This window comes from Labrus bergylta, chromosome 9, assembly GCF_963930695.1.
Source record: "Labrus bergylta chromosome 9, fLabBer1.1, whole genome shotgun sequence".
Taxonomy (NCBI): Eukaryota; Metazoa; Chordata; class Actinopteri; order Labriformes; family Labridae; genus Labrus; species Labrus bergylta.
The window spans coordinates 25,215,285-25,242,050 of record NC_089203.1 but is presented as its reverse complement, the minus strand read 5'-3'; the positions used below and the strand labels follow the sequence as shown (position 1 = coordinate 25,242,050).

The following is a 26,766-nucleotide window of genomic DNA, read 5'->3' as shown; positions in this document are numbered from 1 at the left end:
TTTCTGATTTGTTTGTTTCAGAAATATCTGGAGAAGGAACAGACCAAAGCAGAGAAGAAGGTGAAGAAGACGGCCTGAAAAAACACTTAAACCGATTATTTCATTTAAAGATGTCTTTTTTTTCTGTTTGAATTGAGACTGAATGCTGCTCTGACATTTCAGTTCCCTTTGTAAAGTTTGAACAACCTGTTCAACTTTCTGTTGTCTTAGATTTTTGTGGATTTTTACAAAATAAACCAGTTCTTTCAAATTTGTTGTGAATTATTAAACTGTTTATTTACAGTTTTTAAACGAACAATTAATAAGAAGGAACTTATTATTTAAATAACTTAAATATTAACTTCTAACCTTCACAGAACACGTGGCGCCTCATTTTCCAACATGAAGAAAATAAAAATGACATCAGGTTTTCAAACCGTCCACTCTGCTGCAGGTTCCTCGAGTAATACTGAATCTTCACCAGAACAGTAAAGTTAAACCAACAGATCTGACACGAACAAGTATTCCAATCAACTTTTGGGATAAATAAGATAAAACCATTATGTTTTGATTTAAGTTACGTGAAGTTGATTCAGCTCGCCCACGGATCTTTCCCCGTCTTTTCCTGAGGAAGAAAAACAGGTTTAGAATTTGAAGCAGAGAAGAATAGATGGGTGTGATTTTCTATCTCTGATGTACCTGATATTTCCTGTAGTGCTCCAGGCTGCTGCAGTGCTGCTGTTTGGCTTCGTCCTCGTCAGCGTAGATCAGCTGACACAAATTACAGAAATAACCGACGACTGGACGCACAAACTCTGAGCCTGAAACACAAAGAGGGGTCAGTGAAGGCATCACTGCTGCAGCTCCAATCAGAAACAAGCTCATGGTGGACAAAATAATGACGATAAGACGTTTCCAAAATACACAGGACATAAAGTCTATGTAGTACTGATACTTGAAACCAGAGTGTGTTCACTGAGTTCCAAACTTAGGAGTGCTGCTTTTCTTACCGACAGGTTTGGTGGGTTTCTGCAGCTCTACAGCGCCCCCTGTAGGTTCAGACTGTGACTCCATGTTGACCTCTGAGTCCTTCAGACCATCAGCATCAGGTTTCTAAAAACAAACACAGATCATTGAGCTGACAGAAAGCACAAACACTTAAGTGTGTGTTTATTTGAACTCATTTTCATCTCTGTCATGCTAGTTAGTGTTTACTAAAGTTTTGTTCAAAAGCAATGTGTGCTAATGTGTGTGTCTGACTCACATGTAAACTTCCTCTCTCTCCAATAACTGATCATGAAGGTCTGGACTTCAGTCTCAACTCTGCTAGAAATAGGTTTCCTCTGATACCAGAATTTTTAACGTAAATGATTCAAGTGAAAATTGAACAATAAAGAGCTTTGAAACCATGGCAACAAAAACAAGTCCCAGATGCCCAATATTGGGTATTGTTTAACTCCTGCACTCTGACTGAATTCCACAAAAACATTGGCTTTGTGGAATTTAGGTGCTCTCTTTCTCTCACGGCAGCTATTGGTTCAAATGTGACTGAAGATACTTGTGATGCTTCATTACTTTTCAATAGTATAAAGGATTAAAATAACAGATGGTATCATTTACAATGTGCTATCAACTAAACCAAACAATTCTACAACCTGTTCAGATTCATGCCCTGTGTTTGAACACAGACGTGTAGACCTGCTGCAGGTTTTCAGCTGTACCTGTTCACATTTCAGTTTTGCAGGATTTCCAGTTGAGCCTGGTGGATGTGGACTCCCAGACTCCTTTAGTCCTGGTTCAGGTGTCTCCTGGATCTCCAGCTCTTCTCCCTCTGGAGCTTCAGCAGGTTCTGACTCGCCCTCCGATTCGTTCTTCTTGCCTTTCTTCTCAGGCACCGAGTCGTTCTCCCGAGCTCCCTTTCTCTTGATGGTCTTGTTCTGACTCATTTCAGATCCCGAGTCTTTTTCTGGAGTCTGAATAGAGTCTGAATCAGTGGATTTCTTCTCTTTGGACTCTGTCTCTGGAGTCCTTTTCGAGCTTCTTTCTGACCCGCTTTCTTCAATCTTTGACTCCCTCTCTGAACTCTTTTCATCAGTCGGCTTGTCTGAGGACTCCTCCAAAGATTTTCTGGGCTTAGACTCTTTTTCTGAGGACTTCCTTTTAGATGTTTTTGACTCCTTTTCGTCACTCTTTCTTGACGATGACTCTCTCTCTGGAGTCCTCCTGGAACTTTTTTCTGACGTCTTTTCAGGATCATTTTTTTCAGACCTGTCCGTTTCTGAAGAAGACTTTTTATCAACCCTTTTCTTGTCTGTTTTGGACGCCGACTCATTTTCTTCACTCTTTTTATCATGTGACTCCTTCGCAGAATGTTTGGATGCCGCCTCTTTCTCTGGACTCGTTCTGGAGACCTTTTCTGGATTCTGTTTGGATGCAGACTCTTTTTCTGAAGACCTCTTTCTTGTTGTTCTGGACTCCTTTTCTTCACTTTTTCTGGACGATGACTCTTTCTCTGGAGTCTTTTTGGAGGACTGTTTCCTCCCCTCAGACTTCCTGCTGGGCTCGTCCCTGTCTGCAGGTTTTTTGAGTCTCTCGCTCCTCCTGCTGCCCTGACTCCTGCTCTTATTCTCCTCTTCAGAGTCCAACAGCGACCCCACCGTCCACCTGCAATGGACAGAGATAAACCATGAGTGATCTGACAATGAACATTTCAATCAAAATATATTCATTATTTTAACTTATAGTATATACATTAGTGGCAGCATGATGTGCCTCAAGCCACATGATATAATATCATTATTGCACATGCACACACCACAATGGTGATGTTAAAATTAGATATCATTCAGGCCTAAAACAGAGAGGAGAAGGTGTGAGGCGCTGACCCCTTGCTGAGTCTGGTGTAGTTGCTGGAGATCATGGCGTAGATTCTGCTGCCGTTCACACGGACCGGTTTGTCTTTCAGACCCTTGATGGCTCTCTGAGCCTCTGAGGATGACGACATCTCAATGAAACCCTGAAACACACAAAGAGTCAACATGAAGAATCAAAGAAACAGAAACAATCCGGGAGCTGGAACCTGGGAAGAGCTAAAGAAGGCTAACATGTGCAGAGAATAAAGAACATGTCCACTGAATGCTTTAAAGTTTTCAGCAGGTGAAGAGTAGAGCTAAGGTGTGTTCAGACGAAAAGGGAAAAAAAAATAGTTGCTTTGTGTGACTCTCAGAGGGGTAACATTTGGGCGTGTTCAGAGATTTCAGCTTAATAAACACCATAATTTTTTGAACCATTATACATCAACAAGAGGAGTGCCCATTCATCTGTTACTGGTGAGTGTTGGTTTAACTGGAAATAGTAAATTACAAAAAGGCTTCACTCTGGATTACTTCAGCAGTAAGATCCCGAAAAGCATGTCTCTGTCATATACCGGTGTGACCAATATACTGATATATTTGCCCCCGGTATATAGGACGCAGCCCATGTTTTAGATGGAAAAATAGGTATTAAAAGTGCGTCTCATACAACTGATTTAACGGTAACCCTGTTGTGAAAAAAAAAGGTCAAATAGCTTTTGGTCCAAACCTTTACAGCTTACAGAAGAAAGAGTCAAGATTACTGTATCATTTCCCCAGGGAGAAAATTGAGCATATAGTTGCCCTTCTAATGGCATAAGGGGGAGAAAAATACATAGCAGCAATAGGTATAAAATAAGACATCCCCAGAAGAAATATAAACGAGAAATACAAATCTAAACATCAATATCAATTATAAGATGTATGAATGAGGAATCGTTTTTTACCGAGTGGCGTCCGGGGATCCTGAAAAAGTGTACCGCTGTCCCGTAGCCTCTCACCAGTCGAATGAACTCTACGTCAGAGAAGAAATCCAGCGGAACGTTTTTCAAATAAAGAACTCGGCTGGCAGGAGACTGGAAACATAAAAAGATAATCAATGAATAAAACACGTCTTTGAAACTGAACAGACGCCGTTTGATTAAAAAGAATGTTTCTTCTTACTTCAGATTCATGTCTGACTTCTTCATCTGCAACAAACAAAAAACACAAGATTCAGATCACACAAGTCAAGACAACATGTGGATATGAAGAGTGAATTTTAAGAGCTGGATTATTCATTTAAATGACAACTAAGATTTTTAAAAGCCTTAAACTAAGATGACGCAGGGACTCTCTTAACCCTGTCAGTCATTCTGGGTGTACCTAGATAATCACACTCGTCTTCTTCCAGTTCATCCAGGGTGATGCAGCTGTCGAGGTCGACGGGGAAATCTGACTGTGTCACACAAACACACAGAGGAGAGACAGACGAGACCATTTTAGAGTGTCTCTGAGTTAAAAAGTTACATTTTCAGCTCAGACAGCTGTGCTTGTGAATGCATCACTCAGAGACAGTGTGCACTCTGTAGAGGAGACATCACTCAGACAGTGTGCACTCTTAAATATTACTGTAGAGGAGACATCACTCAGACAGTGTGCACTCTGTAGAGGAGACATCACTCGGACAGTGTGCACTCTGTAGAGGAGACATCACTCGGACAGTGTGCACTCTGTAGAGGAGACATCACTCGGACAGTGTGCACTCTGTAGAGGAGACATCACTCGGACAGTGTGCACTCTGTAGAGGAGACATCACTCGGACAGTGTGCACTCTGTAGAGGAGACATCACTCGGACAGTGTGCACTCTGTAGAGGAGACATCACTCAGACAGTGTGCACTCTGTAGAGGAGACATCACTCAGACAGTGTGCACTCTGTAGAGGAGACATCACTCAGACAGTGTGCACTCTGTAGAGGAGACAGTGAAGTGAAAGTTAACCTGAAATCATGAAACATGAAACCTTTATTCAACCAGATGACTGTCACTCAGATTACAGGATGTGTTTTTAAGGGAGTTGAGAAGTCAGTAGCAGTCCAGAGTTACCAAAAACATACAAACACCAAGAAAACAGAGATTAAATAAGAATTAGAGCATCTCTCAGAATCCAACACCTTTAAAAAGGACCAGGAAGTAAAGATGTCAGTTAGTAGAAACACACAGGCCTGAAGCAGAACACAAGACAGCAGCCTGTGTCTGAATACTCTTCAGTTTATTTATTTTTCTGTTTTAAAGATATGTGGAGTTAGTTGGATATTATTCAGGTCTGAGGAGCTTTCTGTCACAACACCAACCAGCACACAGTCTGCACATATGGTATTATATGGTCCAGTACTTCTTGAAAACATGTTGAATGTTTGCCTATTACAATAACTGAAATGAAGAAATGACCCAATAGGAGGACTTGTATTTTGTTGCAGTGATTCCAGTCTGAATTAATGAGACAAAAAAACATCCTCTGTGTCAGCCAATCAGTAAGCTGTAAAGCACATGAAGTTACAATATATAAAATAGAAGGTATATAGATTGACCACCTATATAGCTCATGAGTATAAATACATGTAGCACTATCGCACGGCTGTACATGTGTGCAAATGTGTTGATGGATCAATACAATAGTAATCATAGAAACCGGAGGTAATCAGCAAAGGACAGAAAAACATTTATAAAATATGTGTTTTGTGTGTCCACCTCATCTTCCTCCGGCTGAGTCTCCATCATCTCCTCAGCTTCTCTCGTAGATTGGGCTTCCTCCGCCTGCTTTAAAAGATTCTCCTCCTCTATTTCATCTTCCTTTAAACAATCCTGCTGCTCCTCTTCCTCCATTTGTTTCTCCTCCTGCTGCTCATGATGATCGCTCTCTTCCTTCTTCTCCTCCTCCTCCTGATCATCTGCCTCTCCATGATTCTCCTCATTCTTCTCTTGATCTATAAAAAAAAAAAAAAGATCACACGTTTCTTTAACAGATAGCCGTTTATGATTGTAGGAGCCACATTTAAGTTTATTGTATTTGCATTTAATTTGTAACTAATTTTGTGTGTACGCCCTCCATAGGCAGAGTGGCGCGTCTATCAGGGGGAGTGCAGAGCGCACCTGGGAGGAAGGTGCATACCGTCATTGACCGCAGGCTCAGCAGTCGTGTTTAATTATATGCATTACATGTTTTTTAGGTCATTGGAGACACTACACATACTTTTTGGTTTACTTTTATTTGCAATAAAACTATCAGCAACTTTAAGAATCAACTCTCACTGGATTTATTTTGTATCAAGTCTGCGCGTTTGATGAACTGTTCCCGTTTCTTCCAAAGTGGTAAAAACAAGAAAATATTGGCGAGGTTACAGGACAAACCTGATTTTTGAGTTTTTGCTACTTCAATGATAATTTGCGTTTTCTTCTACAGAGACAGGTTAGATTTGATTTCTACCTTCTACAAGTGAGTCTGTTCTCTCTGCAGGACATTCATCTTTCTCAGCTGTTTCCTCCGCCTCCTGCTCTTCATCCTTCTTATGATCTCTCTCTTCCTCCTCCTCCGCCTCATCAGCATCATCCAAAGTTTCCATCTCCTCGTCCTGTAGACTCTCTCCATCCTCTCCAATCACCTCCATCCCCTCGATGTCGCTCTCGTCTGCAGACGACCTGCAGACCACACGGTTAAGTAAATACATTTGGATCAATATATTATTATATAACATTAAGTTGTAGGGTTAAAACACCAGAAACTTACTGTGCTTCCTCTTCCATTTGTGGATTTTCTGCAGTTTCAGGATTGGAGTCTTTGAAAGGATCTGGATCAGAGCTGGACTCTGTGGTGACTGTCAAGAGAAAGAGTGGATTCTATTATACTGTTAATGATATAAAAACAGGAAATCAATCCTCAACTTCAATGATAAATAACAGTTTATCAGATGTACCCAGTGCCTTCATGATGGTACAAACGCTCATCATTAAGACTTCTGTCATATTCACTTCAAAATCCTGAACCAGAGCATGACCCTTTTTCATTTTCTGCTCAGATCAACAACAGAAAAGGAAGTCAGGCCACAAAAGAACTTGATGTTTAGTTTTTTACGATTTAAATGATCCACTGATTATCTTGATTCATTTTGCCAGCCTTGATGATGGACGATGATTTTCATCTCATTCAGGGAAACAAATGCTGAAGAAGATCAGCACATAAAGTCGTCCCTAACTGTTCGTCACGGCTGTCAAAACATGATCAGCTTATGAGGCAATACATTCTTGAAAACAGTCATTTGAAATAATAATTGTTTACTTATTTGTCTTGATTTCTTATTTATTATATGAGGAGATAATCAAGACCACATTTTTTTGGGGGGATATTTTGGAATCAAGAGTCAAAACTGAAAAATAACTCATTCTCTCATGCTGCAGTTCACTCAGGTTCTGTTTTTTTACCAAACGCCTTTGTTTCTTCTTTGACTGAATTCTCTCTGAGATCAGACTCAGACCTGGAACTCCTCTCTCTGCTGGATTCTTCTTTGGACTCAGACTTCTTCTCATTGATGTCCTTTTCTTTGGACTTAGACCTGGTTCTAGTTCCCCTGTCTCCTCTAGATTTATCACGAGACCTGGACCGTGTTCTGGATGTTTCCTCTTTGGACTTGGACCTGGTTCCTCCACTTCTCTCTTTATCAGACTTTTCCCTGGACCTAGACCTGTTTCTGGTCCCGCTTTTGTCTCGATCTCTGCTGCTCCTTTTCCTGTCTCTCTCGGTCTTCTTCTCCTCTTTGTCTTTGCTTGAACTCCTCGTCCCCCTGGTTTCCTCTTCGTACCTGTTGGCTGATGGAACCCTCCTGTAGGAGACAGAATGGAGGCGCAAACACAGTCAATAATCTATAAATCAGCATATAGTGATTGATCCTCCATCAGGTGTGACACACTCACATGAGGCTCTTGTATTCTCCGGAGAAGGACACTTTGATGAGGTCATCGTTGATCCTCAGAGAGTTGGAGGAATAATAATCGACCAACTTCTGAGCGTCACTCGTTTCTTTCATCTCTACAAATGACTGAAACAGACAAACAGCCGTGTTATTGAGTGATACTAAAGAATATTACTGCGGTCACTACAACGAGTAAACAACAACGATCATGAGCCTCACTGCAGTTTTCAGAAGATTCTGATTTTCTTATCAGGGATTTGTTCCTAACTGAGAGCAAAATCGACTAACACTTAAGAGTACTTGTACGCACATTTGAGGACGGGCATGCTCGTGCCAAGATATTGGTTAATGTGTGTTTTTGTTGTTGAACATTTATATTAACTGAAATTTATAGATTTATGATTTACAAGATGCCAACTTGTATTTCATTCATGCAATGTTTAGTCACAGGGGTGTTTCATTGACAGATCTGTCACTCGTTCCCTTTTTACAGCAGTAGCTTTTCAATCAATGCACCTTCAAAATGTGCTAATAATTACTGAAAATGACCAGTGTCTCCCTTCAGTTCTCTGAACGAGTGACATCATCTATCAAATGTTTAAAGTTTAGATTTTATATCCATCATAGACTCGATATAACATCATAAATCAGCGTGTTTGTCTTTCCCTTTCAGCAGCTCCATTTCATAACCACTCACATTTTTCTTACATTCAGGGTTAAATAGCACCTTATTTTTGAAATATCAATTTTCTCATTCTCCATTTCTCTTCGCTTCTCTTCTCAATCCTGTGTGACTTCTGTGTGTGCACATGGCTGCAGTCTCATGCCCTTATATGGACAGCAAAGGTAAAAAAAGCTAATTAGAAACAACAGGCAGGAGATCCCAGTGTAAGAGGCCATGCATGGCTTCATCAATTTAAGAACAGGTGCAATTCATTTGGCCACTTATGAACAGCTTCAAGAATCTGCTGGAGACTTCTCTCAGAGACCTTCTAAAGAACAAAACTGATCAAACTTTTCTCATTGAAAAGATTGACTTCTGAGCAGTCTCGAAACGTAAGCTGTTGTTTGACATATTTTGAATTCTTAATGACAACCAGGCACAAAGACTTTCAGAATAGTTTCAGGAGCCTGCAGCAGTGGGAGAGGCTGAAATGTTTGCAGTGCAATCCTGTGGCTTAAATGATCTAAACTAGTATGTCAATGAAAAGTTCTCATTTTTTGTCACCGATTAACTCATTGTCATTTCTAGTGTTTAAAAAGACTTGAAGCTTTTCTGTGAACCAGATCTCTGTCTCACTAGTGTGGTGTGTTTGTAGAGAGTGATGTCACAGCTGCGTGGGATTATAAAATCATCTTCCTCTTAAACAAAAAGGTCTTATCTCTGTAAGGATTCATTCCGTTATGTTCTCAGACACTCTCAGACACTTTAACCAGGTTGGTCCCATTCAGATTAAAAAAAAAACTATTTTTCAAGGGAGACCTGGCCAAGACAGGCAGCAGCAAAAACACAAAGTTACAGACAGAAATACAAAGAGAGACAAAGTACAATTTCCAAAGCACAACATTTTTCAGTTCGTCTTACCTTGGAGGGCAGGAACAGGGTGTAAAGCGGCGAGCCAAAGCGTTTAATGATGCTGATCAGGTCTGATTGACCGTCCTCTCCTGTTGGAGGCGGAGTGAAACTGACTACCCGAGAACTCTGTGAGGAGACACAACGCAAGAGATTAGAATTCACAGTTCTCTCCAGTAAAGGGCAGCATAAAGATTTAGGACACACGTCCATATCTTGAAGTCTAACAGCTGAGAAGCTTGATCTAGTTCTACATGTTCACGTGACGCTAAAGCTCACTTCACAAAACACTAGCTGTGGAACAGCAAATCTCCTGAGTAACCAAAGTCTGTGAAGCAACTGCAAATAACTTTCATAATGTGTTGATTTTAGAGCTTCCTGTGGACAAAAGCAGCACGCCTGGTGTCAGAAAGATTTTAGCGCGTGCATTTGTTTTGTAAGAAAAGTGGAAGAGCGACACAGTAGTACTATTTCTTAAACACAGCTGTTTGCAGGATGCATAGCGATGAGCTAATGAAACTACCTGTGTAGGAATAATACTAATCTGACAACACTGACAGATACGCACATTAACATTACCCATTATGGTATGTCTTCATAATAATAAAAGTAAAGTACAGCTTGTTATTGGCTAACATAAACTAAAGGTTAAGTCAGTACAGACACTTTACATACCTGTCTAAGAAGAAAATACTGGATCGGTTTCCAATCCCTTCAAATCCTGAATCTGTCTTTCTTCTGATGAATGATCGAAAAAATTACCATCTTTTCTTTTTTTTGCCTGTCCTGCATCATTCAGTTCTCTGCTTTTCATTCTAACCTGCCCTGGTGTGTGAGGGCATTTTTGAAGAAACTATCCTTCTACTGCCTTTAAAGTGTTTCACATGTGACTCACTATGAACCTGTAACTAGAAAAATGCTAAACTGAAAATAGTCTGAGTGCTTTAAATCACTTCATCTGAACCTGTGACAGGCTTACAGAACAATTATAGAGAAGAAATGTGACTGGACTCGTATTCACCTTCAGACACTGCAGGCTAAATGTAATCTAGCAGGCTGATCCCTGCGCACACTGCAAACAGGCTGCTCTTAATGTTAATGATGTCCTCTTTTAACTCTGAAGCACGTTGAACTGCTCCATGTATGAATGAACTTCACTTGCTTTGCATTAAGGTGAAGTCATCACACTTTGAACCAATCACAATAATGCTCTCATTGTATACATTTAGCAGACAGTGCATATAAATGTAGAATCTGTACATGAGAAACAAGATTGTTGTTGGTGTTCAGGTTTTCATTTCTAGACTGAGTATTTAACCTCCATTAGCGTTTCTTTGCAGGCATTCGCTGTCCGCAGAAAAATAAACAGTTCAGGTGATCGGAACACATCAGCTGTTAGGAAATATGTGAACCAATCAACTAACGACTGAAGACAATTTTGTAACACACATACTATTGACTAGTGCCCCAAACGACCACACAAGACTGTCCCTTTAATGGGTCACACGTCACAACATTTCAGCAATCATGTTGAAAATGTTGATTTGTATCTTCAATTGTTGGATCTCTACAGTGACAAAGTAGATGAAGTCGAACCCGGGGGTTGTGGGTAAGAAAAGGGATATCATCCCCATAAAATATGTCACCAAACAACATCAAAATCAAACATAGAATATCTCAGATTGCAGTAAGACCATAAGCATTGACAAACACACGGACAGACGTCTTAGCCTGGCTTTCATTGATCTATAATCTGATTATCTGCTGTCTACACTAGGGCTGGGAATTACTAAAGTTAAAATACGCAATATGTGGCCCAAGATAATGAAATCACAATACAGCCATTCTGCATATTTGATTTAATGCAAGACAATCAAATGTTGATACCTCACCTGACCAAATTAACTGCAGAATGTAAAATGCCACTAACAAGGTAAAGTGCTTCATCCTTTAACTTCTTTTTACTGCAGTCTGACAATTATCCTCTTTCTGACTCGGTTGAGTCTTTTAAAAAACAATTAAAAAGGTTAATGTTTAGACAGGCCTATGGGTAATCAGGTCCACCCAGTGTACCTACTCATCTATGTTTTATTGTTCCTGGTTATAGCAGGATTTTATAATGTTGTCCATGACTTACTCATTTTTTTATTTTTCTTCTTTCATTGTATGTATGCTGTTTTTGTGTTTTTTGTTGATGTAAAGCACTTTGTGACCTTTGTCTGCGAAAAGCGCTATATATATAAACTTCATTATTATTATTATTATTATTTTTATCCTGCTGTCTTCTTCTTCTTAATTTGTCTTAACTTCGTCTTTGGCCACCTAAGTTTCCTTCAGACTACCCTCATTCATGTCATGCACCACCATGAGGAATCATGAGGTACTGACGCACTGAGCCAGGGAAAATTTGGCAGCAGTGAATCGATAATAGTATCAAATGGGTCAGGACAACGATAGATTGCAATATTGATAATTTAACCTAGTCTACACAATAAGCCCAAAATGGACTGTTAATCATGGAGGACATATTGTCGACAGAGATAAGCCGATGTGTTCTGAGACTGCAGGTTTCATGTCTCTGAAACATCTGAGCCAATCGCAGTGAAAAACAACAACAAACAGATCAACAAACAAACAGAAGCTTCTTCAGGAAGTCATGTGGATGTTAAAGAGCTGCAGGATGTGAACAAAGAAAAGCTGCTGATCGGATGAACATCTACCTGGAGGAAGTTGAAGGTGTGTGAGATTGTGAACTCCATCTGCTGTCCGTTCACAGTGGGAGGATAGTTTCCGTGGAACTTCACCATGTCCTTCGCCTGATCCATGGAGCCCAGCTCAACAAACGCCTGCACAAATAACACAAATATTTTAACACAATCTACAAGAATGATATCAGCATTGTGTATCCAAAGGTGTTCAGACCAAAAGTCAGGATAAATGTAGTGAGATAGAGTTGTGCAGAGCGACACAGTGTAATGAATGTTATAAAGACAACACCATAACAAATATTAAGATTCTCCAAATTGTCAATGCCTTAATCATTCTTCTATATTTTAATAATCAATGATGGTCATATTCTTTAAACCAAAAGAGAGAAAGCACTGTCTAAGTTGTACAAATACATGTGCAAACGCTGTCAATGTATTTTTGCAACTAGACAGTGTGCAGAAGTTTTATGTGCCGTTGTATCCAAACAGGTATCAATATACCGTAGTTAGTAAAATATCACAGTTTTAACATCTGGTATCATGACAAGTCTAAAATACACACTATTAATCTGTTTACTTTTACATACTCAAATGTTTAAATTTCACTAAAGTGATCAAGAATTGCTGCAAACATGATGAAGTGTTTTAGCATACAGGAGGCGTTTGGAAGATAGATTATAACAGATGATAAGATGTGTGTGATGAACCATGTAGACTCACTAAAGATGGAAAAATAAGGATCTTGACAATTCTTCCGAACGGTTCAGCCAGTTTCTTCAGGTACTTCTCGTCCACAGAATGAGCCGGAAACTTCACACACACCACTTTACTTTTCTCTGAAGCCTGACAGGAAACAAAACACAAGACATTTCGTATCTGAGAGTTTGAAGAGGACAGACGAGAAGAGCTCAACTGTCATGTTTGATTTCTTTACCTTTTTTTTATGTTGCTGTGATGAATCTGTTAGAAAAACAACAGGTGTTAGTGGAGCCATGAGCAGGACCATCAAAAGTTGATTATATGGATAGAAAAATATAATGTTTCTTTACTGGAGTTCCGACTGGATGTCTGGGGCTTCTCGCCAGGTTTTCTGTCATCCTTCCACCTCTCTGGTTGGTTGTCGACCCTAAGATATCGGAAAAGATTTGTTTAAAGATGCTGATCTGCCATCTGTGACTCTCATTTAACCTCATTAGTTAACATGTCTTATTAGGAGAAAGCTTTATGATCTCCACAGTGTATCAATTGTTGTTTGTGGTTGTAGTAATGTGTTACACTGACCTGCCCACTGTCTCCAATCGACAGTCCCAATTGGGAAACCTGCAGAAGAATTAGGAAAGATTTAAGAAAAACAAAACAGATAATCAGAAATGAAGAAATCGCAACAGTAATCAGACATCAAACATTTTTTTAAACCTAGTTCTACAATGCTTCATCTGACCACATCAGGAAACAAACCTGTTTCTATGAGTTGTGAACATGAAACTCTTCCACGTAAGCCTGAGTTATGACTGGCCAACATTTGGGTTAAAAAATGTTGATAACGTCTCACTAATAAAGCCCACAGATATATCTATACAAGAAGAATATGTAGTTACTACGACATCATCAATTGTTTTGTGGACGACTGTCGTGACGCATTTTCACTGTAACTTTCTTGTTTTCTATGAAGAAACGCTGCATTGAAAAGGAGCCAGCTAAGCTAGTTAGGATATCTGACTGAGAAACCTCCTGCTGGTAGGACACCCTGAACATACTACTTCTCTCATCTGGCCAGAGAATGCCTCAGGACCCTAACAGGAGCAGCACGGACATGTTGCTGGGGAAAGGGATGTCTTGACTAACTTTTCTGAGCAAATACAACTTTATTTGTCCCTGAAGGGTGATTGGTTTTGCAGCAAGGCATTAAAAGGAAAGAAAAAGACAAAAGACAAAGGTAAGAGGTACTGAATATAGCAGCCTTGAAGAAACAACAGTGATCCTTGACTGATGCTCTTAGCAGTAAGTACAGAATACCCCCCCAAAAAAACATTCACATCAGGAGAGAAAAACAAACGTAACTCAGTCTCCATTGTGTTGTCATTACAGTGATGTCATTACAGTGATGTCATACTATGACGTTACCAGGGTTCCCACTCTTTTCCAGAGATCATTTTCCATGACATTTTCAGCGATGATCGAGCTGGTATGACAGTCCGTGATCGTGCCACACCAATATTAAGTGTCTTTAACAAGGCTAACCACACCCACTGTGAGCTACCGCTACAACGGTATGTTGATGTGCTGACCTCAAACTGAGGAGAAATCACAAGTTCACCTGATAGTTGTTGCCACAATTTACTCTCATGGTGTTTTTTTTTTCTCTTCTTGTGAAGGATGTTTTCGCTCCATCCTCTCAACTAAATTGTAAATAAATATCCACTTTTAACACGAGGGTGGAGGCGGAGCCATTACATTATCTATAGACTTCCATTCAATCTGCGTTGTGGATTATGTAACAAATAGCTACTTTTATTAACGTGTGGCGGTGAAAATGTCCAACCCTGTAGGAGTGTTGGAATAATGGACAACACGTGAAAATAAACTGAGAAACAGTAATTTTCCATGACAATTGACCTTTTCTCTCATTTTTCAGGTGTTTTCCAGTACTGTAAACTTAGTCATCTGTTTTCCAGTACTGTAAACTTAGTCATCTGTTTTCCAGGACGAGTGGGAACCCTGCGTTACTGTGCTAAATGGTGTTCAAAGTTTGTGTAGTCTTACTTCTGCAGCAGGCTGAGCTGTCCGTCAGCATGATGAGGCCCATTTATATGCTTCAGCCACACCTAAAAAAAACAAAAAAAAACAACCCATCAATGAATCAAGCTGTCACACCGTAACAGTTTCTATCTAACAGCCGCAGGAGCATCAACAATCCCATCATCCCTCTACAGAAGGATATCTGATACTTTAAAAACGCCTTCCACCAACAACCCACCAATCAGACTCAAAAACAAGGGACAGGTTCCCTAAGGACACACTAGTTACCTTCTCTGACATCACAGTGATAGCACACAGAGAGCATGAGTGTGGGTACATTGACGGCGTTGTTCCGTGGAAGTCCATAGCGTTCTGTTTGGAGGGCATGACGTCGCTGGGCTGGCTGCTGCTCTTAGTGGGCAAAGTCTCAGACCCGCTGCCTCCCCAGAGAGGTTTTAGATGGCTGTCTTCAAGCAGAGGAGGTGGTCTGTAGTCAGCTGGTCCCGGCTGAGAGAATGGGCGACTTGTTCTGTCTCTACCAACAGAGCTGAAAGAAGGTCGTTCCTGAGGGAAGACTTGAACATCTCTTCCAGCCTTACCAAAGTCAGGAGGTCTAAGTCTGTTGTAGTAGTCTTGACTGGAAGCTGGACTAGCGTCTCTGTCTGACCTCCCAAACTGCAGAGGTGCTGGTCTGTGGTGGTAGTCCTGAGAGGTGACCTGACGTCCTTCCCTGCCTGGCTTTATGAATTCAAGGCTTTTGGATTTGTTGCTGTAGTCTTGAGAAGAAACTGGACCGGTATCTCTGCAATTCTTACCATAGTCAGGGGGCGCTGGTCTGTGGTGGAAGTCCACCACGTAACTGGAGGATGTAGATGAAGATGATGACGGTGTTTGTTCTGCTCTCACGGAGCTGAAGGTGATGGGGTTCCCCCAGCGGTCCAGCTCGGGTAGAGGAGGACTGGATTTAACTTGGTCCACCTGATACTGGAGCATCTGGCTGGGGGGGCGGTCCCAGTCGCTGGTGGTGGGCTTAACAATGGGTCGACGGGTGGAGCTGGGGGGATAAGAGGAAGAGGAGGAAGAGGAGGATGGAGCGTTGTGAGCATACTGTCTGACAGTCCCTCTCTTTCCTTTGATCTGTTGGAGGACCTGAGGCAGGGTCTCAACTGTCAGCCGGTCTTCAGGAATCTCAGCCAGCAGAGCCAGGTCGTCCGGCTCCAGACCACAGCTGCTCAGGATGTTGACAGCGCCGTCCCGCGACCACTGAGCGACTCTGGAGGAGGACGACGGGTAGGAGTAGGACTCCTGAGGCGCTTGGTAAATCTGACGGTCTGGAGAGGAGTGACGGCGCCCCGAAGAGACGTAAGAACCAGGATCAGATCTGAGGCCGGAGTCGGGCTGCGGCCGTCTGTACGGGTAGTTGTGAGACATGGCGGCGGCGGCGGCGGAGGAGGAGGGAGGAGAAACGCTCTCAAGGCGTTTTCTGCAGACAGAAGGTGTCAGGGAAGACAGGAAATGAGGTTGAGGATGTTTCATCTTGAGAGAAAGTCATTTGGCTGAGGTGATAAAAACAAAAAAAAATGAGGGATACGTGGTGAAGAAGTTAGATGCTTGAATTAAATCAGCTTCTACCAAACATCTTACCAATGTTTGATACAATCCACAGACACCATGCTGATAATATCACACTAATGGGTATTTATTTGTGTTTCTTTAATGGCCAATATGAATATTAACCTGGGCAGCACTAGGAAGACCTCCTTACATAAATCACAAGGTAAAAAAAAAAGGTCAGCAGTACGTGTTGTGTTCATGATAGAAGATCTTTTTCAGCAGCTGCTTCTGTTCAAACCCTCTCAATGTTTACATTAGCAACATTAGCTTCCGGCTAGCTGAGGGCTAACAAACAGACGTGTCCAGCATCAGGCTTACCTTAAACTTAATCACACAACTGAACTAAAATAGTCATACGGGCACTTCGCAGGGACAGGGGGTAACATGACACGCCACCAAATACGTTTAACAGCGAAAGAAAATAACCAAAAGTGGTCCTAGTTATGTCGAGCTAACAGGCTAATGGTCCTTCGTCTGCTTCTTCTTCTTCTTCGTCTACTTTATTTTATGTTGCGTGGTAAACAAAGATGACGCTTTACTGCCACCTGCTGGTTAAAGTTGGAGTCGGACGACTTTTTGAAGGGACTTCACGATAGGGCTGGATAATATATCGACTTTTAAAGATATATCGATATATTTTCAAACAATATATAGGATAAGACGATATCGTTTATATCGTTAATATAGTTATATAGTTTGTCGCATTAAAATAACGTTACAGAGGTGCCAGGTCACCTTTTTCTCATCTCACTGATGATGACTGACTGTCTGTCCCTCTTAACCCTGCTCCTCCTCTCTCTCTCTCTTTTATTGTATTTTATTTTATAATATTACTTTTTAAATTCACAAACAAGTAGTTTATTTTCCATGTGTTTTCACTGTTAATAAAAAACATATCGATATATATCGAGTATCGCCATTCAGCTAATCAATATCAAGATATGAGTTTTGGTCAGTCTATGGTTTTGGTCCATATCGCCCAGCCCTACTTCACGACTGCATATATTGTTGATGTTTTACTGTAAGATCGTGTAACAAACTAAAGTAGAAAAATGAAGTAATATAACGAAGCAAGGAGTTCATTATTAAGTCTGTTTGCTGGATGTGCTACTTGTTATAATGTAGGCCAGGGACGGGCAACTTTGGTCGCAGCAAGGGCCACATTCATTTAATTCTCACAGCCAGGGGGCCAAATTGTAGAATACAAAAACGATAACAGTCAACTATGTCTCAAATTTAACTCAACATATACCAGTGATCAAAAGTTATTATGGAAATATTTCTGGTTTTCATGATTTCATGGCAGATTTTGTCATGTTTTCTTCATGTTTTGATGTATAAATATTGACCCGAGGGCCACATTGAGGGTTGACAAGGGCCGCATGTGGCCCCCAGGCCGCCAGTTACCCACCCCTGATGAAGGCTATCGCTTAAGTGCAAGGTGTTAACCAAAACTTAGGCCAAATTTAATTTTAGTTAATCATAACTTACATACCTTCTTTACACAGACTCATATTGCATTGTTGTCATTGTGTGAAATCAGCAGTTGGCTAGACATTAAAACAAATATTTTACTCAAGTTTAAAGGATATTTTTTTTACATTTAAAAAAATGTTCTGATTTATTTATGGTAGCCTACTCTTGACAGTGTTCTGTATTTGAAATATGACATCATATATAATGTTTATTTTTCTTGGCTGGACAACTACCAAAAACATGTCTCTTTGCATTGTACTATGTAGGCTACATTGCGTATGTCAGAATAGGAAATTATTTATTCACCCCTTGGGTTGAATTTGGTATGTCACCAATAATTGGGAAAAATTGGGAAAAATCAGAGAAAAAAGTTTCTAATATAGCTGCATTTTCAGTCATTTTGTAATGTATTTCTATAGGCTAGATAATTATTTTACTTCCAGAATAAAATTTGGAAAGTTTAATTTCAGGAGCTGTAGGACTTTTCTCAAACCACATCAAAGACACTGTTTGGTTTTAAAAAGCACCATCAGACATCATGAATGTAAAACTAATCCCTCTGCAGTTTAATAATCTGTCTCTAGCATGAGACCCTGAAGTATAGAAATAATTTGTAATAATTAAAAATGTCCCACTGGTTTGAAAAAGTGTAATTTCATTCAAATGAAACATTGAATCTTTTTATTATGTATTTTTATCTGAAAGCACCAAGCTGTTCTTAAATACTTACTTGCATAGTTTCCTCCTCTCTACAGATTCTTGCTTGTGTTGCACTAACTCTATACATCGCTTTGGACAAAAGTGTCAGCTTAACGAATTGTAGAATTGTATCACATCATACCTGATTGGATCGTATCACACCCATCGAATCTTTTAGTACCATATCCTATTCTCCAGGTTTTTGGACAAACAGGACAGAAGTGTCATGTACAGTATACATGTGTGTGGAGGTTGATTTGGTAGTGGTGTTTTTAGTTACTACAGAGCACAGCAGGTGGAGCCACAGACCACATGTTCAGTTCTTCTGCTTATTCTGGTAAATTATATTTGGTTTGAGGATTTAAAACCAGAAATTACTGTTATCATATATTAGTGTTCAATATGGAATAATTGTGTTCAGATTAATTGTATTTATATTTCTATATTATTCATATTTATTTGTTTCAATATTTTTTTAAATTCAAAAAACAAACTGCAAACATTAGATTAGCAGTGTGATGGAAAGATGTTTCACAGTTCAGTCAGGTTAGATTTTTGGAAACATCTTGTTGTCTATAAATACAGGATCATTTATGTTCATTACAACATGTAAAGAATATGGAAATATTTATTTTAAATAAATCACCACAATATGTCCTACTAAAAGTCTGAACCTGTAAAAATATTGATGAAAATGCTGCATGACAATTATCACATAATAAATCAGCCTCCATTGAGAGCAGGGAAAGCAGTTTATTAATCACATCAATTCAAAATAGACATTGCATGAAAAACAATTGAAAGCAAATACCGTTGGAGAATTGTGAGAACATGGAAATAATTCAAAGCAAATAAATGCGTAGAACAGTTAGTAATAATACAAACATGAAGATGGTGTTTAGAAGAGACTCATGCAGGAGCTGAATAAAATGTGAGTAAATCATTCACTTTTTACATTAGATATAATTAGATTTAATTTCACTTTACTGTGCTCATATCCGTTCCCAAAAATCAGAACATGTAATGACAACGAGGAGACTGATAAATGTTTTTTTTAAAACTCTTAACATTTTCTTTGCACAGCTTTAGGTCTGAATACAGCAGGCATGTCACCAGTGAACTCCTGATTCATCCTGCAAAAGGTCGTAGTTTACATGCAGTAAACATTTAACAGTGTGTCTATTTGTGTTTGTCTGTTTTGTAACTTATATATGTACACACAGAAAATAAAATCTCATATAGCTGGAAAAATAAATAAAATAAAGTCAGATCAGATGCATACTCATCCGTCTGCACGACTTGTAGGTGTGATATTTGCTTTTATACTTCACAGATTTTATGAAGGTTACTTGGGGTGCAACACTGCTCTAAAATATCTTCTAAATTCACACTCCCATGCCACTCATATAAATAAAAAAAGAATTAACAGCCAAACATAACAACAAGATTGATTAATTTATTAGTAAGATAATACTTGATAGTGACGTTTTACAAAACAACAAATTTAGCCTTAGACTTAAATCAGGTTAAAACACTTCTGTCTCTTCTTTTAATTGATCAGAATGTATTTCTTTATGTTAATGATTATTTTGTATTTGTGTATTATTTTTGTGTATTTTCAGGTCAATAGAAAAAGTAAGAAAGGAGCATATTGTCGTGCAGAGTAAATGTGGAGTGCTTGACATGTCGACGTGAGGTAAATTTGTCACCAGCTTGTTAGTTGTGAGAATGTGGAGGAGCTGATGACACAGGATTAAAACACATGTCTGTGTCAGATGATGATCAAACACGTCTGCCAAAAAAACAAGAAAACACACTGATTCTGGATCTGTTGTTTCAGCGTACTTCAGGTTTTCATATTTACAAGTATAGAGAATGTTACTTTAAACTCAGATTTTATATCAATGCTTAGTTAGTAGTGCCAACCTGATAATTTAAAACAAACATAAAAATCTTGACTACCAATAATCAATCATTTTTGCTCCAACATATGTTTTTATCTTTAGCTGTTGTTGCTGCTGAAAATCAGACAAACTCTCTTCACTTCAGCTGTTTGGAACTTTATTAAATTTAAATTAAATCTTTTAATATTTCAAGCAATAGATATCTAGAATCTAGAATCGGTTTTTATTGCCAAGTATATTTACACATACAGGCAATTAATTTGACTTTTTGTAAACTATTCAGATGAGTTAGTGTGTTTTACTGTAGTTTATCCTCTCTATGGTTCTTGTGCTCTACTTACTCCTGTATGTATGCTAGCTTTTAGTTAGGATATCACAGGATGCTCCCCCCCCCCCACACACACACACACACACACAGATATTTTTTAAAATCTTTTGCAAAAAACGTTTTTTTTAAACAAAGTATTTGAAATTTCAGATCTTTATGTTATGCTAGCTTTGTGCTCCTTTAGCTGTGTGCGCTGTTAGATTATGACTATTAGCATTGTGCTGTTGTCTTTTTGTTTAGTAGTAGCTTTTTGCTCTATACGGGTTGTGCTCTGATAGCTTTATGTTGTGTGAGAAAATTTGTGCAGGTCATTTTAGATTGTTGCTCTGTTTTGCTTGTAATTTCCCAAAAATATGAGGTCAATAAATGTTACCTGTAGTCGGGCTTATACTCTATCATACATAATAACACGTTGTCTTTTTATCCTGTTACATGTCAGTAAACAGGCTGATCTATATTTTGTTGAAGGACTTGCACAGAATAGAATAGAGTAGCACAGGTAGTCAAAGGACAGGTAATTGATTTTTTTGATTTCTCCAGCCTGCTCTAAAAAAAAGATAGGGGTATAAAAAGCAGAAAATTATAAAAGACCCCCTAAATGAGCAGCAAATAAAAAAGAAAATTGTAATCACAAAAAGCATGCAAGAAGAATATACTGTACAAAAACATGACTTTCTAAAAAATATGAAAGAACACCATTGTGTTCAAGAAATACAAAATAATGGTTTGTGTTTGTCCTGAGAGTTTTGTACATCTATTTGGCCTTTTGCACTTATTATTTTATTTTTTCCAAAGCTGTTATTTTACTTTACATTATTGCACTTTTTCAAAATAGTAATGATTGCACAATGTTGTTGCCTTGTGACGTATCTAGCTCCTGAAGTACCAAAAAGTTATTCTTTTTTTTTCTACTTCGCGAGGACAAGTTATTATCTTGTGAAAAAAAAGTTATAATCTTGTGTGCACAAGTTAGATGACAATGTGCACTGAAGCTAGCTGTGACGGACCTGTAATCGGTCTCTATGGAGAAATAAAAGGCTGGTTGGAGCCAAAGTTTCAGATTAATTTTATGCAGCATGATTTGAAGCTAAATAAAGAACTTTTACACTTTAGTAGAACTAATGAAGAAAAAAACATGAAGTCCCGCTAAAGTTTCCCATCAGCCCCCTGAGTGAAGCAAACTGAGGGGACAAATAGAGAACGGATGTGAACGGGACAGATCGTCAGTCTGATACGTCTGATACGGATTCAGACACTTGTCCATCAAGTGATTAAAAGCTGTTCCTTTCTTTAATCAGCTGATGGGTGTCCAACATGGCGTCCTTAGGGGATAATTAAGGAGCGGCTGCTGATGTTGAGAGTTAAAGTGAGTCATATCCAACAGCACTTTACTGAGTCACATTCTGCAGTGACAGGAGGTGATCTGGGATTTCATCTTCTGCAGGTTTGAAAGGAAAAATCCCCCCCAAAAACCCCCCTGACAGAAGCCACTCTGGGTTTTTAATCCTCTTTCATGATAATAAGAATAACCTGGTGTGTTTGTGTGTCCTCGGCGTCTCTCTGTCAGACAGGCGCAGATGATAAATGGATGTTTCTGCATTATGTATGGCTGTTTTGTTGGGACAATGTTCATCCCAGCACTTAGTCTTTAAAAACCTGATGAGCTCCTCCTTCAGCTTTCTGCCCCATTTCCCTGCAGCTCCCCGCCTCTTCTGCAGGATTTACTTGTGCAGCAGCATTAAAGTTTAAACCCACTGTTTGTCGGAGCTCACTTTGTTTTGTCATTTAAGTGGGAGATCAGCACATGTCCCCTTCTCAAAGACAATTCTGCTAAGTGAAATTAAGGTAAAAAATTCATCAGTAAATTTGAATTCATGTAACACTTTGCATACAACAATGTGAAGCTAAAGTGGCTCCATTTGATGAAGTGGATGTGTTTGTTTGTGACACGTACAAGTGATGAATGTAAGAAATAATTTAAAAATGATCCTGCTGCTTCCGAGATTCACCCTTTAAAAAATATACATTTATTATCATTAAAGCTGCTTTAACCAATATCTACATTTCATCAAACGGTGAAGTTTTAAGAAACAATATCTAATCAGAAATACTTTATTAATCCCAGGGGGAAATTCAGTTGTTACCGTCGGCAGCTCTGACAGGATCTGCTAAATTTGTGCCACAAATCCCAAACCATGCACTAAAACAGAACTTAAACAAGCTGGATGTTTCTGACATATTGGTAATGAAATTCTGACATTTTGTCTCAGCCTGTGTAAATGATGTGTCCTGTGCAGTCCTTTGCTCATGCATTGCTTTTGCAGGAGAAGTAAAACAGTCAAATTCAAGTTAACATCGCTCTGCACTGGAATTTTTCATAATTCTTTACCCCACGTTAAAGTTGTATTTTGCTTGCTCGCAGTAAATTACGAGGAGGTGTTAGCGTGTGATTCAAAGAACTCTTTAGCCTTTGTTTGTGTTCTTTGTAACACATGTTGAACTCCATAAAATCTCAGTTTGGTTTGTTCCAGTCAATAGAGTGTATATTAAAACAGGCGGCGGCACCTGGAAGTGAAGCCAAAACATTTAAAGCTCCCCCTGCTGACTGGCTGCAGTAAAGGACATAAACCCCACCTGCTCCATGTTAAAGGAAGAATGTGCAACTTTTTGACAGATGTCGCCCTCTAGCATCAGCATGAATCTAAAACAAACTGCTGTTTGTTGGTGTAAAAGGTTGCACATTCCTCCTTTATTAGATGATAAATGGGTCAAACTATAACATTAAGGAGCGCCCACTGTGGGCAGCCCCTTCACTCTGAAACCTCTCCATTAGTGCATGTCCATAGGATCCTGTTTGTGCATGTGTGTGTATTTCAGCCTATGTTTGTGTAGCATGTTAACTAGACAGAGTGTAAAAACGAATTTCCCCTCGCGGGATCAATAAAGTATACATTATTATTATTATTAAAAGTCAGTCGTCAGTGCCTACTGCGAGGGGATTTTGGCTTCATTTTTATACAAAACAAGAAATCAAGTTGGATTTAGGAAGACATAAATGTGTGGGATAAAATAATAACTCAACTTCTTTAATTTTGATATTTGGCTTCATACAGGACTGAAATCCTGGTCTCCTGAGTCAATGGCCTTCCTCTTTGACCCCATACCTCCACTTATAGGCAAAAGCATAGACGTAAATATGAGGTTATTGAGGGGAAATTCATAGTGAATGGCCTGATAGACTTTGGTCATGTAGAGTAAGGTAATAACTGCTTAATAATGACTAATAAACAGCCAGTATGCTACAAATTAGCATGCTAATAAGCAACTACTGACCTTAATTTAAAGTTTTACCAATGTTGCTTCCAGTGTCAACAGTGGAGGCTGAAAATATTCAGTTTTTCAGGAAACAGAAACAGGGTCATTGAACGCATCACCAGTTTCTAACCTGCAGTCACATTCAGACTCTTTATTGGCTATCTGTGGCCTCCTGTGGGCCGCGGGCCTCAGGTTGTGCCTGGGCTGGTTTATTTGCAGCCCGATGGGTCCCAGTGGGAGAATTGAACGTAATAGTTTTTTTGAATGCAGCACTGTAATTTAAATTGCTAATTATGATGGAAGAAATAAATAAAACATGACCTTAGCGTGCTTTTATTTCTGACTGTAAAAACTTTGGACAACAGTAAATCTCCTCCAATCGACTGTCAGCGTCCCACTCCGCTGATGACTCGTCTGTTGTCGGGCAGATGCTGCTGCTGCTCCATAAATGTCACAGAGTTTAAGACATTTTATATTAGTTGTGACTGAATTTAATTTATGTTGTTTTATGCTTTGATTTAAATGTTTGATATAAATGTACATTTAATGTTATTTGTTCTACGTTATATAAATGTTAAACAGATATTATCACATTCGATGTACTATTACTGGATGCTCAGGTTTTTCTCGTTTTATTTTTAACTGGTTTTTACCGAGTTTATCTTTGTTTTAAATAAATGTTTTTCGGTTTTGATAATTTTGTAAATGTGCATTTATTATTTTTGCTCTTTATATCTGGGTAGCCTGTTGCTATAATGTCATGCTTTGGATTAATCACATCCATTTCTCTCTGAACTAAAGATGGAAACTTTCGGATTTTATTATATGTGCTTTTAAAATTCTTACGTTTTTAATCAAACCTCTAATTGGATCTGAACTTCTCCTCAATTTGTGTACGTTTTTGTCTCAACAAACAATATTTCTATTCATGTTGGTTTATTTCAACATGAATAGAAACAGCACATTTATTTAGCAGTCTTCATTTGTGTGTATGAGACTTTCATTCTGTTCATATTCCAGTCTTAAAGCAATTGTTCTTCTCTCTATTGACTTTGCTGTAGCATCAATGAAGTTGATTTAATCTACAGATCAACATTCATCCCAATCTTTGAAATACATCCTGGTGAATTTCACAACACCCTAAGCTGGTGACAAAAACATGAATCTAAAACAAATGTATGAAAGCAGCAGGGTGGAGATATGAGGGAATAAATATTTGTTCATTGATTTTAGTATTGATCTGTGAGGTAAAGTAAGCTTTAAATCAGAAACATATACAGCAGAGGTCAGAAGTCAGAGCATGACAGTCGCCCTGCAGAGATCATGAATGATGGAGAACAACAAAGACTGACTCCTTCACCAAGCAGAATAAATATAATCTTCATGTTTTACTCCTTCTTTAGAGCTTAAACTTGATTAACTTGTTTCCTCTCTAACGAAACAGAAAGCTGTGAAGGTGATCCGTGTTGAACAGCCCGAGCGTTTGTTTCTAATCCTCGTCAACAAAGTCAATTATCAAGCCGTGAAGTCACCTCTTCATCACACAAACACACAGCAACACAAAACGTGTTAAGCTGCCATGACAAGAGCTCGGCTTCATCCTGTTTGAGGCGTGATGCTCAGCGGGACGCCTCCTCCTCCTCCTCCTTCTCCAGGAGGGATTCAAACCTTCAGACAGGAAATATATCAGAGTTTAATTACAGGGAGCCTCAGAGGGACAAACACACTCTGACCTGACTGGAAACTTATTTACATCCTAAATGTTTTTGCACTATTTAGACAGTGTAGACAGTGATGTAGTTTTTTTTAAAAAGCTCAGTGCGTTTTGATACTATCAATCATTCAGATTTTGTAGATTGTATTGTTTGAGAACACATGGTTTCAAAAAGTATTGAATTATAAAACAGATATGGCCACCTTTTAGAACAATTAAAAAAACAAGCCAAGGTGCTTTAAAGGAAAAATAAAAAAAACACAAATTTTAAATTAAAAGACAAGAAAGAGTTGTTAAAGGTCACATATTGTGCAAAATACACTTTTTATTTTTTTATAAAACTTACATGTGTCCCAAGTCCGTATACAAACCCCCTAATAATGAGAAAAGTCCATCCTCTCTGTTCTTTGCCTCCTTCACTTTTCAGAAAATTTGTGCTCAAACAATCTATAAAGGTATTTTACCTTCATGACATCACAAAGGGCCGTAACCCCTCCCCCAGGTGGTTGACACTCACACAGCTAGGTGTTTGTTCTGCCCTCTGAGTCTGCCTTCTCACTGTAAACAATAAAGTATGGAGCGAGACCACCCAAGCCCTTCTCGAGGGACATGGTCAAACACAGCTCACTTACATTTAAGAGTGGATTTTTAGCAAGAAACTTAACAGACATGTTTTGGGGACCTCTGAGAAATATTTAAATTGTTGAAAAGGAGTATGTGTCCTTTGAGCTCACAAATAGTAAAATAGTAATCCAGATAAAAGTCATAACATGAACGTCTTTCAGACTCTGTTGAGTCTTTTAAAAAGCAGTTAAAAATGTTAATGTTAAGACAGACCTATAATCAAGTCCATCCAGTGAACCTACTCATCAATCTTTTATGATGCCAACTATTGTTCCTGGATATAGCAGGATTTTA

The 26,766-nt window shown here is 39.0% G+C and overlaps 2 protein-coding genes across 5 annotated transcripts in view; one reads left to right on the top strand and one right to left on the bottom strand.

Moving 5' to 3' along the window:
* matr3l1.2 (matrin 3-like 1.2) overlaps nucleotides 1-26,766 on the top strand; it is a 150,973-nt gene that overhangs the window by 15,900 nt on the left and 108,307 nt on the right. For 2 of the 3 annotated variants that reach the window (XM_020638383.3, XM_065958443.1), the window contains exon 23: nucleotides 22-250. The exons of the other annotated variant lie outside the window; for it this stretch is intronic. In XM_020638383.3, the coding sequence (XP_020494039.2) occupies nucleotides 22-78 (57 nt within the window). In that variant the 3' untranslated portion in view covers nucleotides 79-250. Of the gene's footprint in view, nucleotides 1-21; nucleotides 251-26,766 lie in introns of those variants that run through there. 3 annotated transcript variants of the gene reach the window in all.
* Nucleotides 251-16,903, bottom strand: matr3l1.1 (matrin 3-like 1.1). 2 transcript variants are annotated; one of them, XM_020638381.3, is made up of 22 exons: nucleotides 16,731-16,903; nucleotides 15,087-16,354; nucleotides 14,823-14,884; nucleotides 13,341-13,379; nucleotides 13,109-13,185; nucleotides 12,994-13,019; nucleotides 12,780-12,902; nucleotides 12,072-12,197; nucleotides 9,364-9,480; nucleotides 7,780-7,904; nucleotides 7,291-7,688; nucleotides 6,599-6,686; nucleotides 6,299-6,510; nucleotides 5,563-5,798; nucleotides 4,197-4,269; nucleotides 3,996-4,021; nucleotides 3,779-3,907; nucleotides 2,865-2,995; nucleotides 1,701-2,643; nucleotides 990-1,092; nucleotides 679-800; nucleotides 251-604 (listed from the first exon to the last, which is right to left on the bottom strand). In XM_020638381.3, exons 2-22 carry the CDS (start codon nucleotides 16,332-16,334, stop codon nucleotides 572-574), a joined length of 4,437 nt encoding a protein of 1,478 aa, XP_020494037.2. In that variant the 5' UTR covers nucleotides 16,335-16,354; nucleotides 16,731-16,903; the 3' UTR covers nucleotides 251-571. The 2 variants fall into 2 exon arrangements, with proteins under 2 accessions (XP_020494037.2, XP_020494038.2); XM_020638382.3 differs by having other exon boundaries at nucleotides 15,087-16,281.